This window comes from Hyperolius riggenbachi, chromosome 10 (assembly GCF_040937935.1).
Source record: "Hyperolius riggenbachi isolate aHypRig1 chromosome 10, aHypRig1.pri, whole genome shotgun sequence".
Lineage (NCBI taxonomy): Eukaryota > Metazoa > Chordata > Amphibia > Anura > Hyperoliidae > Hyperolius > Hyperolius riggenbachi.
The window spans coordinates 238,554,324-238,566,720 of NC_090655.1; the positions used below are offsets into that span (position 1 = coordinate 238,554,324).

General features: G+C 48.4%; 1 protein-coding gene across 1 annotated transcript in view; it reads left to right on the top strand.

Annotated features, from left to right (window-relative positions):
* Positions 1-12,198: 12,198 nt before the first annotated feature.
* Positions 12,199-12,397, top strand: part of LOC137536969 (uncharacterized) — a 29,996-nt gene continuing 29,797 nt past the window's right edge. The window contains exon 1 of the mRNA XM_068259134.1: positions 12,199-12,258. Coding sequence (XP_068115235.1) covers positions 12,199-12,258 — 60 coding nt within the window. The remainder of the gene's footprint in view (positions 12,259-12,397) is intronic.

Sequence of the window (12,397 nt, forward strand, 5' to 3'; positions counted from 1 at the left end):
GGTACACATGTGATACATGTTGTAAGCTTTTACTTTTGTTTCAGAAAAACTAATAAAAACCTCATGTGTATACTGATTTAATTGGTGCCCTTTTAATCCCCCCATTAAGGTGAGTGCGATTATAGTACTTCTATGGAGAGTAACCATCCCATTTAGTGCACTCTTATAGATCCTTCATTTATAATTGCTCCTATGCTGTGCCAACCTTACAGAAGCACTTGTACCATGACTCCTTCATGTTTTCCTTGGTGGGCTAGTGGTCCCCCTTCCATGCAGAGATGGGCAGAAGAGTGCTGGGTAAGCATTATCACACCTCTCCCCATGCCAGTGATGAATGCAGTCCTCTCATTCCAGCCAGACTACTTTGCAAAGTGTTCAGTGTCTCTACTTGATGGTGTCATTAGACTGCGACCCAGCACACATGGACGGAGGAGACCGGCTGCAGTATGGGGTGCAGGAGAGCCACAATCATCACTGGAGGTACTACTTACCTCAGCATCATTTACATCTGCCAATCTCTGCAAGGAGAGGTGCTAGCATGTGCTCTGTGCGCATATGGCTTTTTGTTATACTGCTATCTTGGGGCACACACAGCTACCTAATACTGCTATCTGGGGATACTCACAGCCACCTAATACTGATATCTGGGGAAAAACACACAGCTACCGAATACTGCTATCTGGGGGCACACACAGCTACCGAACACTGCTATTTGGGAGGCATACACATCTACCTAATACTGCTATCTGGGGGCACACACAGCTACTTAATACTGCTATCTGGAGGTACACACAGCTATGTAATACTGCTATCTGGGGATAGACACAGCTACCGAATACTGCTATCTGGAGGCACACACAGCAACCTAATACTGCTATCTAGAGGCACACACAGCTACCTTATACTTCTATCTGGAGGCACATACAGCTACCGAATACTGCTATCTGGGGGTACACACAGCCACCTAATACTGCTATCTGGAGGCACACACAGCTGCCTAATACTGCTATCTGGGGGCACACACAGCTACCTAATACTGCTATCTGGAGGCACACACAGCTTCCTAATACTGCTATCTGGAGGCACACACAGCCACCTAATACTGCTATCTGGAGGTACATACAGCTACCGAATACTGCTATCTGGGGGTACACACAGCTACCTAATACTGATATTTTGGAGGCATACACAGCTACCGAATACTGCTATCTGAAGGTACACGGCTACCTTATACTGCTATCTGGGGGCACACACAGCTACCTAATACTGCTATCTGGAGTCACACACAGCTACCGAATACTGCTATCTGGAGGCACACACAGCTACCTAATACTGGGACACACACAGCTACCTAATACTGCTATCTGGGAGGCACACACAGCTACCTAATACTGCTATCTGGAGGCACACACAGCTACCTAATACTGCTATCTGCTGGTACACACAGCTGCCTAATGATGGGCCACATACAACCACCTATTTCTGCTATGGGTTGAGGGGGGCGGGGAGATATGTAATATTACAGAGGCACACAACAGTACAGGAGCAGCAGCTGGAGAGGTGGGGAGAAGGCAAGGCAGCCACAGCAACTCAGTAAGGGGTCCTGTCCTGCCTGACTGATAAAGTAAATGGGGCTACCTCAGTAACATCCTGCTGCCATGTAGCCTGAGGCTGTTTCTGAGGCTTAGAGTATACCCGAGCCGAAGCAGCACAAATCTTAATTTTTGCAGCACAAATGGGCACAAACATAGCACTAACCAAGCACGATGGAATTTTTATTTGTGCTGATTGTAGGGGGGCCAGCTTCACTGAGCTGAGCCGAAGCTCTGGTCAAAATGTAAATAGTTACCTAAGAAGAGAGAAGCTTAAGGCCCATACACACGTCGGATTTTAGCGAACGACCCGTCGTTTGAACGTTCCGTCGTTCGGACGGTTTCGCGTCAAATCCGACGTGTGTACAGACTATCGTTCGGGTGATAAGACTGGTTACCAACGATCCGCCGGGCGGATCGCTGGTAACCAGTCTTATCACCCGAACGATAGTCTGTACACACGTCGGATTTGACGCGAAAACGTCCGAACGACGGAACGTTCAAACGACGGGTCGTTCGCTAAAATCCGACGTGTGTATGGGCCTTTATCCTATAGATGTTTCTCGCGTTGTCCTCTGGTCACTGGCTGCCACTCACAGACCCCCCTGAAGATTACCATCAAGGGCTTGTCTGTTATCTGATTGGGTCCCCGCCTCTGGTTGTGTAAGTACGGCCACACCTGAGCAGTAAGGCGGAGCCACTTGTGGACGAGCAGCTCCGTGCTTCTGCACAGGCACGGCAGAAGAGGAGCAAGACCCCAATGTTAGGGTCCTGGCCTGGGCAGCGTCGGTGGGCAACGTGGGAAGAGTATGAAAGCTCTAGCCCAGATTTCCCCAACTCTGTCCTCAAGGCCCACAGTACATGTTTTGCAGAAAACCACAAACACGCACAGCTGAGGTAATTAGTGTCTCAGCAGAGCTGAATAACTACCTGTGTGGATTTCCACAAAACATGCACTGTTGGTGGGCCTTGAGGACATGGTTGGGTAACACTGCGGTCTGGAGGCTTCCCTTTCCTTCAGCAAGGATTTACTTTTTGCTATTTCTCTGACATAATATTTTGTGCTGCACATCCCACTGACTGTAATTTAGTGCAAGGTTTACAGTTTATTACTTAGTGGGGTGTGAGAGGAACTGTTTGAACAGATTTTCAGTACAAGTAGTAACAGTGCAGTTCAGAGAACAGGCTGAGGTGCAGTTAGAAAGTGAACACAGCCATCCACTTTGCATCCACTACATTATTCACTTTGCAATCTTTTACACAGAACCATGAATTAACTTAAATGATTCATCAAGCAATTATCACGCTGGTGCGTGACGAGTTAACATACAGATAATTACACAACAAGGTACTAAACGTAGTCTAACGGTCAGAACTTGTGCACAAGTTAATAACATCGAGGTACCAAGACGTTAAGCTAAATCGTAGTCAAATTCGAGCAGGGTCATACACGTGTATCAGATGTCAGTCGTATTGCACGGATCATGCAGTATCAGAGTCAGGGACAGGCCGAGTCGGTAACGTAAATCAGATGGCAGCAGTACAGAAGGACTAGACGAGAGCGAGGTCAGGAAACAAGCGAAAGGACGGTACACAGAATAATATACAGTAAGATGTTACTTCAATAATATCAGGAGGATATTACGAAAGAATTACAAATATACTGTATATAACAACAAAGACTGACTAACTGGAGTACTTATATATTGTACGTCTACACAATATATTAATGTATCTCAGAGAGGCTTTCTAGCTAGACCTGAAACCAGCGAACTGATTAGTATCAAGGCCAGTGAATGACTGAAGGCACTGTCCTTATATACAGATCCTAATTCCCCAGAAACCGCTCCCATTTGGTGATGTCACCTAGTGACATCACCTGCAGTCATCCCTAACCCTCCCCCTGACCCTATAAGGCTCACTGGAACTCGCGCGTGCGAGCCAGAAGACACCGCCGAAGGGAAGCCTGGGATGCCGCCAGAAGACTCCAGCACAGAAGTCCCGCCACTCGCCCGGACCAAGCCGGAGGCGCCGCAGGACCTGCCACTGGAAGGTGAGTTAATTATAGCAATATTCCCCCCCATCACCCCCCATTGACTTAATTGCCATGCAGTGATCGCGCAGCTGCAGTAGAGGACACCTGGCGAATAGAGATGGCCCGAACTGTACGGCTGTGAACTTGTTTGCGCGAACATCGGTGGTTTGCATTCGCGGTGCACTACGAACTTTATGCGAGTTCAACCGCCCCCTTTACTACAACATTAGGCTTAACTCTGACCCTCTACTTCACAGTCAGCAATCAGGCTACACTACCTCCTGGAGCCCCCCCCCCCCCCCCCCCCAATAAAAAGCAGCAGCATCGGCCATTTCCTTGGTGCGTAGGTAGTGAGAGAAAGGAGAGAGGTTGTTGCACAGATTAGGAAAAGCTTAGTCAGGCTGTTGTTAGGCTTGTTAACTTGCTCCTTGCTGATACTTATTGCTAAGCCTCCGAAAACAGCTTTTTTGAGAGCTAATGTTCTTTTAATGTGTTTTTTTTTTTTTTTTGTGTGGCCCACTGACACTTGCATATACAGCCCTGTCAGTCGCAGCTGGCCCTTGCTAATTGCTATACTGTGCAAGGCCCAGCACATTCAGTGACTACCTTTTCACTTCACCCGTGTGGGACAGCTGCATATTTGTAATACCAGTCACTGCATACCTGTTCACGGTACCTGTGTGTGGGACAGCTGCACATTTGTAATACCAGTCACTGCATACCTGTTCACGGTACCTGTGTGTGTGACAGCTGCACATTTGTAATACCAGACACCTGTTCATGTTCACTGCGCTTGCATGACAGCAAGCAGTTTTATATACTAGTCACTGCATAACCGTTCACTTTACCTGTGTGTGTGAAAGCTGCACATTTGTAATACCAGTCACTGCATACCTGTTCACGGTACCTGTGTGTGAGAGCTGCACATTGTATTGATATTAGTCACTGCATACCTGTTCACTGCACCTGCGTGACAGCAAGCAGTTTTATATACCAGTCACTGCATAACTGTTCACTTTACCTGTGTGTGTGACAGCTGCACATTTGTAATACCAGTCCGTGCATACATTTCACTGCAACTGTGTGACCGCTGCACATTGTATAAGCTGGCCACTAACGGTCCAATTTCTAGCGAAAAATCGTTCGAGCGATCAGAAATTCTGATCGGATTGGTTGTAAATAATCTCCATTGATGGACACAATCGATTATGAACGAGTGAAATAAATGTCGCCCGAATGAATTTTCGTCGAACGAAAATTTGGATTTTCTTGGTGGTCGTGATAGATAGGAAGCAATAATTGGTTAGTTGATGGTGTAGTGAACGATTTTTCGTCCGATCAGAATTTCTGATCGCTCGAACGATTTCTCCCTAGAAATTGGACCGTTAGTGGCCAGCTTTAGTCAAGTCAGTGCATACCTTTCACTTCATCCCCCCCAATATGGACAAAACAACAGGCAGAGGCAGGCCACCCAGCAGGCCAGCAGGTCTGTTCGAGGTCGTGCTGATGTGATTTCGTACGGCCCTGGACCAAAGTACAGTGCTCAGAAGAAGGCACAAGCCATCAACTCCCAAGATTTTCAGGACGTAGTTCACTATTTTACACAGAACACCTCATCTTCCACAGCCACCAGCGCTACTACTAGCACCACATCCGTTCCATCTGACACGTCGCAGGAGTTATTTGGTGGGGAATTAACTGATTCATGGCCACTATTGTTACAACAAGATGAAGGTGCTAAGCAAGTTACACCACCTCATATGTCTGAGTTAGGCATCACTATGGACTTAAGGTGTGAGGATGATGAAGTATCTGCTGTTTGTGCAGTTTTGGAGGTGTCTGATACAAGTGAAGCTGTGGAGGATGAATATGATGATGATTATGATGATGATACTTTCATGGATGTCACATGGGATCCTACTAGACATCATGACCAGGGGGACAGTTTAGAGGGGGAGTCAGAGAGGAGTAGGAGGAAACGAGTTGCTGAAAGAAGCAGGGGGAGCGCGTCATCAGAAAAAGCTGGTGGCAGTGTCCGGTGGCATGTATCGCCACCTATGGACAGCCAGCCAACATGCCCTTCAACATCAGCTGCTGACGCCACTATAGTGCCAGCACCCCAGGGGGGCACAGCGGTGTGGAAATTTTTTTGTGTGTCTGCCTCAGATGAGAGCCATGCCATCTGTACTCTCTGCCACCAAAAATTGAGCCGTGGAAAGGCCAAAACCTGCGTAGGGACAACTTCCATACGCAGGCACATGTCGAAAAAGTACAAACGGCAATGGGAAGACCACCTGAGCAAAAGCAGCACACAAAAGCAAAGCCATCCTCCTTCTCCTCTTCCTCCTTCAGGTGCATTATCTTCAGCAGCTTTCTCCCTTGCACCTTCACAGCCACCCTCCTTCACTCCGCCTCTCACCTTGAGCGGTTCCTGCTCCTCTGCCCACAGCAGCAGCCAGGTGTCCGTGAAGGAAATCTTTGAGCGGAAGAAAACAATTTCTGCCAGTCACACCCTTGCCCAGCATCTGACAGCTGGCTTCGCGGAACTGTTAGCTCACCAGATTTTACCATACTAGCTGGTGGACTCTGAGGCCTTCTGGAAATTTGTGGCGATTGGGACACCGCAGTGGAAGATACCAAACCGCAATTATTTCTGAAAAAAGGCGATACCCAAACTGTACCATGAAGTTGAAAGGCAAGTGGTGTCATCTCTGGCACACAGCATTGGGTCAAGAGTCCATCTGACCACAGATGCCTGGTCTGCAAAGCACGGTTAGGGCAGGTACATTACTTACACTGTGCAGCGGACCTAGTTGTGACACCTCCACGGCTTGCAGGCAGGCCTGCTGCCACCTCTTCTCATTCTCCTCCTACTTCTCTTGCTACATCCTCTTCGCTGTCATCCTCCTCCTCCTTGGCTGAGTGGTAGTGCTACTCTACTGGTGCTGCGATCTCCTCTCCAGCTACACCCCCCCAGCTCCCCAGGGCCTACGCTGCATGTCGGGCACGACGGTGTCACGCCATCTTGGACATGTCTTGCCTCAAAGCTGAGAGTCACACTGGAGCAACTCTCCTGGCTGCTCTGAACAAACAAGTGGAACAGTGGCTGACCCCGCACCAACTGGAGATCGGCAATGCGGTGTGTGACAATGGCAGCAATCTCATTTCGGCTTTGAGTTTGGGAAAGTTGACACATGTACCCTGCATGGCACATGTGCTGAATCTAGTAATTCAAAGATTTGTGTCTAAGTACCCAGGCGTAGAGGACGTCCTGAAGCAGTCCAGGAAGGTGTGTGGGCATTTCAGGCGGTCGTACACGGCCATGGCAGGCTTGACCGATTTTCAGTGTAGAAACAACTTGCCGGTGAGGCGCTTGATTTGCGATTGCCCGACTCGCTGGAATTCGACACTCCTGACTGCTTGCTACAACAGGAGAAAGCCATCAACGACTATCTGAACAGCTATGGTCAAAGGTCAGGCTCTGGGGAGCTGGGCATTTTCTTGCCAAAGTACTGGACACTCATGCATAATGCCTGCAGGCTCATGCGTCCGTTTGAGAAGGTGACAAACCTGGTGAGTCGCAGTGAAGGTGCCATCAGCGACTTGATCCCATATGCTTTCTTCCTGGAGTGTGCCGTGCATAGAGTGGTGGATCAAGCTGTGGACGTGCGTGACCAGGAAGAGGCGGAAGAGTGGGAACAATCATTAGCAGAACCAGATGTTTCCTCAACACCTGCAGCAGCACAGAAGATGGGGGATGAGGAGGAAGTCACCTGGGGAAGAGGAGTCAGATGAAGGTGTTTTTTTGTTTTTTGAGGAGGAGGCGGAAGAACAACCGCAGCAGGCGTCGCAGGGGGCTTGTGCTGCTCACCTTTCCTGTGGTATTGTTTGTGGCTGGGGGGAGGAGAAGAACTTACCTGACATCACTGAGGAAGAGCAAGAGGAGATGGCTAGTATGTCGGCATCTGACTTTGTGCAGATGGGGTCTTTCATACTGTCCAGCCTGTTTCAGGGACCCCATATATAAAAAACTCAAGGGGAATGACCTGTACTGGGTGGCAACGCTACTAGACCCTCGGTATAAGCACAAAGTGGCAGAGATGTTACCAAATCACCAGAAGGCAGAAAGGATGCAGCACTTGCACCGCAAGCTGGCAAGTACGTTTAAGGGTGATGTCACAGCACAACGGGATAAAGGTGCCACTGCACAAATAGCTGTTTGCGGTGGCATGTATCCCACTCTGCCATGCAAAACTCCGGGTGTTAGTCAGACCCCTTGAAACATCTTTTCCATCACTTTTGTAGCCAGCATAAATGTTTGTAGTTTTCAAAGTTCGCCTCTCCATTGAAGTCTATTGCGGTTCGCGAAGTTATCGCGAACCCGAACTTTTGCGGACGTTCGCGTTCGAGGTTCGCGAACCTAAAATCGGAGGTTCGAACCATCTCTACTCAGTAAGGGGAAGCACACACAGCTACCTAATACTGCTATCTGGGGGCACACACAGCTACCTAACACTGCTGTCTGGGAGGCACACAGAGCTACCTACTTCTGCTATCTGAAAGGCACACACAGTTACCTAATACTGCTATCTGCGAGGCACACAAAGCTACCTAATACTATTATCTGGGAGGTCCACACAGCTACCTAATCCTGCTATCTGCGGGGCACACAAAGCTACCTAATACTATTATCTGGGAGGCCCACACAGCTACCTAATCCTGCTATCTGTGAAGAAAACACAGCTACCTAATACTGCTATCTGGAGGCACATACAGCTACCTAGTACTGCTATCTGGGTGGTACACACAGCTACCTAATACTGCTATCTGGGAGCACACACATCTACCCAGTACTGCTATCTGGGGACACACAAAGCTATCTAGTACTGCTATGTGGGAGCACACAGAGATGCCGAATACTGCTATCTGGGGGCACACACAGCTACAGTACCTAATACTGCTATCTGGAATGCACACAAAACTACCTAATACTGGTATCTGGGGTCACAAACCGCTCCCTAATACTGCTATTTGGAGGGCACACACCGATACCTAATACTGCTATCTGGGGGCACAAACAGCTACCTGGTACTGCTATGCGGGGGCACACACAGATACCCAATACTGCGATCTGGGAGGCACACACAGCTGACTAATACTGCAATCTAGAGGCACACACAGCAACCTAATGCTGGGCATACACGGCGCGATAATGCGCCAGTATCGAGCCAGCGGCTCGATGCCGGTGCGTCCCTGCTCGTTCGCGCGGGCGCGTGGATCGATTCCCGCTTGTCCCCGCGGGCACTTCCTTATCAGCGCTTCGCTTTTGCCCATTGTCCGCCCGCGGGGATCGAGCCAGGAATTGATCCACGTGACGCGGTGATCGGACACGTCGGAAATTATAATAAGAAAATACACCGCCGTGTATGCCCAGCATTATACAGCTATCTGGGAGGCACATTTTGTTACCTAATACTGCTATCGGGGCTGGCATGCAGCTACCTTACACTGCTATCTGAGGGCACAAAGGACCACCAGGACTATCTGCAGGCACATACAGCTACCTATTACTGTTATCTGGAGGCACACACAGCTACCTAATACTGCTATCTGGGGACACACACAGCTGCCTACAACTGCTATCTGAGGGCACACACAGCTGCTTAATACTGCTATCTGGGGGCACACACAGCTACCTAATACTGCTATCTGGAGGCACACACAGCTATCTAATATTGCTATCTGGAGGCACACACAGCTGCCTAATACTGCTATCTGGGGGCACATACAGCTACCTAATACTGCTATCTGGGAGGCACACACACAACTATCTAATACTGCTATCTGGAGGCACACACAGGCTACCTAATACTGCTATGTTATAAGGCATTGTTGATGTCCCTCCCTGTGCGCGACGTTAGCAACCTATGCGAGCGGGGTGCGCGTTGTGGGTTGCTATGGCGACCCAGCGATGCACCCGCAGCATTGGAGAGCAATGGAGAGCCATGATTGGCCGGTGACTCCCAAGCCCATACCCACTGCGTGACGGAGTTCGCATAGCGGAAAGGGCTGGGATTTCCCATAGTGACGTCCATGGCGCACGGGTTAGGCCTGCTTCGTGGTTGTCGTGGTTACGGCGCACCGCGTCTGTGACGCACAGCGGCGGCCATGGCAACGCTCCACTCTATGCCTCTGATGTACAGCGGAAGCTGCGTCATGGGGACATCGTACATGCGGAAGTGATGCATCTTCCCTATGGAGAATATGCAAAGCGTTCGGTAACGGCTGTAGCGGCCGTGGCGCGAATTAGGAACCTATCAGGTTTGAATGGGAACGGATTCCCACCCTGATAGACATTGATTGACACATGTGGGTGAGTAAGCGCGACTCTGGTTGTAACCACTAACTGGCAGTAATATTGTATGGAATTGGGACATTAAGCATGTGAGGCCTTTGCAGGTATAGATAACCTCTTATGACATCTGTATGACAATGCCATGACACTTTTGATTGTTTATATTAGGGTGTGCAGCATTGTTTATTTACATCTGAAGCTGAAATGATGGGAGGGGTTATTGCTCTGATTGTCGTAGGTCTATCTCCACCTTATAGAGTATATATTTGATGTGCACAATGGGTGTATTGTTTGTTTGCACTATCTGAAGAAGGGGACCCGTTGTTGGCCCCGAAACAATTGTCATATCTATGTGCTGATGAAGCAATAAATTGAAGAAACCTGAATCTTCCAATGGTGTGCTAACCTGGACTCTCTTTGCTTAATACTGCTATCTGGGGACACACACAGCTGCCTACAACTGCTATCTGAGGGCACACACAGCCGCCTAATACTGCTATCTGGGGGCACACACAGCTACCTAATACTGCTATTTGCAGGCACACACAGCTATCTAATATTGCTATCTGGAGGCACACACAGCTGCCTAATACTGCTATCCGGGAGGCAAACACAGCTACCTAATACTGCTATCTGGAGGCACACACAGCTATCTAATATTGCTATCTGGAGGCACACACAGCTGCCTAATACTGCTATCTGGGGGCACATACAGCTACCTAATACTGCTATCTGGGAGGCACACACACAACTATCTAATACTGCTATCTGGAGGCACACACAGGCTACCTAATACTGCTATCTGGGGACACACAGCTACCTAATACTGCTATCTGGGAGGCACACTTCTACCTAATACTGCTATCAGGTGGGGCACACACAACTACCTTATACTGCTATCTGGGGGCACACACAGCTATCTAATATTGCTATCTGGAGGCACACACAGCTGCCTAATACTGCTATCTGGGGGCACATACAGCTACCTAATACTGCTTATGGCACACACAGGCTACCTAATACTGCTATCTGGGGACACACAGATACCTAATACTGCTATCTGGGGACACACAGATACCTAATACTGATATCTGGGGACACACAGATACCTAATACTGATATCTGTGAGGCACACTTCTACCTAATACTGCTATCAGGTGGGGCATGCAGCTACCGTATACTTCTATCTGGGGGCACAATAGCTCCTGATGAATGGTAACGTCGTGGACCACACCACGCGTGGAGCGCTTGTTGTGCCTGACTCCGCCCTCTACCATTTGGCTGCTGTACATTGCTTATGGAGGACCCTGTCCTGCGAATAGTATGTATACCACCCACCATGTGTTATTACCTGACTCCCACTATTGATTGTCCATCTCTCTGCACTTTATATTTTAATTAATAGATATCATTACTGCCTATGAGCATGTTTGTTACTCTCTTCTCACCTGCTATACTATCCTTGCGTTGCGTGTCACCCATTGGGTGTCCTTGATACACACCATTACCACTTTATTCAATATATGGACCCGGGTCCGGATTTAATCATACTGTGTTCTTGTGTGAACCCAGGCGGTTATTATTTGCAGCATTTAGGGTTACTTGGATATTTTTGGAGGTGAGGCACTAGTAATTTCTTGCATTACCCACACGTGTCGTGTTGTGGAGTGTTGTTTGTTGGTTTTGATTTTAATTGTGTCAAGTGTTCAACAATACAATTATTTGCATGTATTTCTTAGTGGTGCAGCATTTCTATACCAGGATTTCTGTTTTCTCTTTCTTGTTTGATTTCCATCTGGGGGCATAAAGGATCACCAATTCCTGCTTTCAGGGGTTGGGAGTTATATCACTCTACAGTGCAGAAGCAGCAGCTGGAGAGATGGGAAGAAGGCAAAGCAGCCCAGCAGCTCAGTAAGGAGTCCTATCCAGCCAGACTGAACAATAAAGGGGGCTGCCACAGTAACATCCTGCTCCCATTTACCCTGATTCTGTTTCCTCCCTGAGGCTGTTTCTATGGCAAAAATGATTTTTCTGAACTAATATTTTGTGCTGCACATCCCACTGACTGTAATTTAGCGTGAGGTTTTCAGTTTATTACTTAGTGGGGTGTGAGAAGACAGGAGAGCTGTGATCTCTGCAGCCTCATTCAACACACACATCACATACATGCAATGCAATGCAGGGCCAGGAAGGGGAGGAGCCACAGACAGGAAGTTATGGAGGAGGCTGCAGGAAGTACTAGCGAGGAGACATTGCTGGTGCTGGCAGCAGAGGAGGTAATGACAGAGACCTGTAATTATAAAGTGTGTTTATAACATGTAGATATCATATTTTACACATGTGAAAGAAATTATACATTTAAATCTTTATCTTGTGCTTCACTGTTCTCTATTATGTTTGCTTCAGCTAGAAACA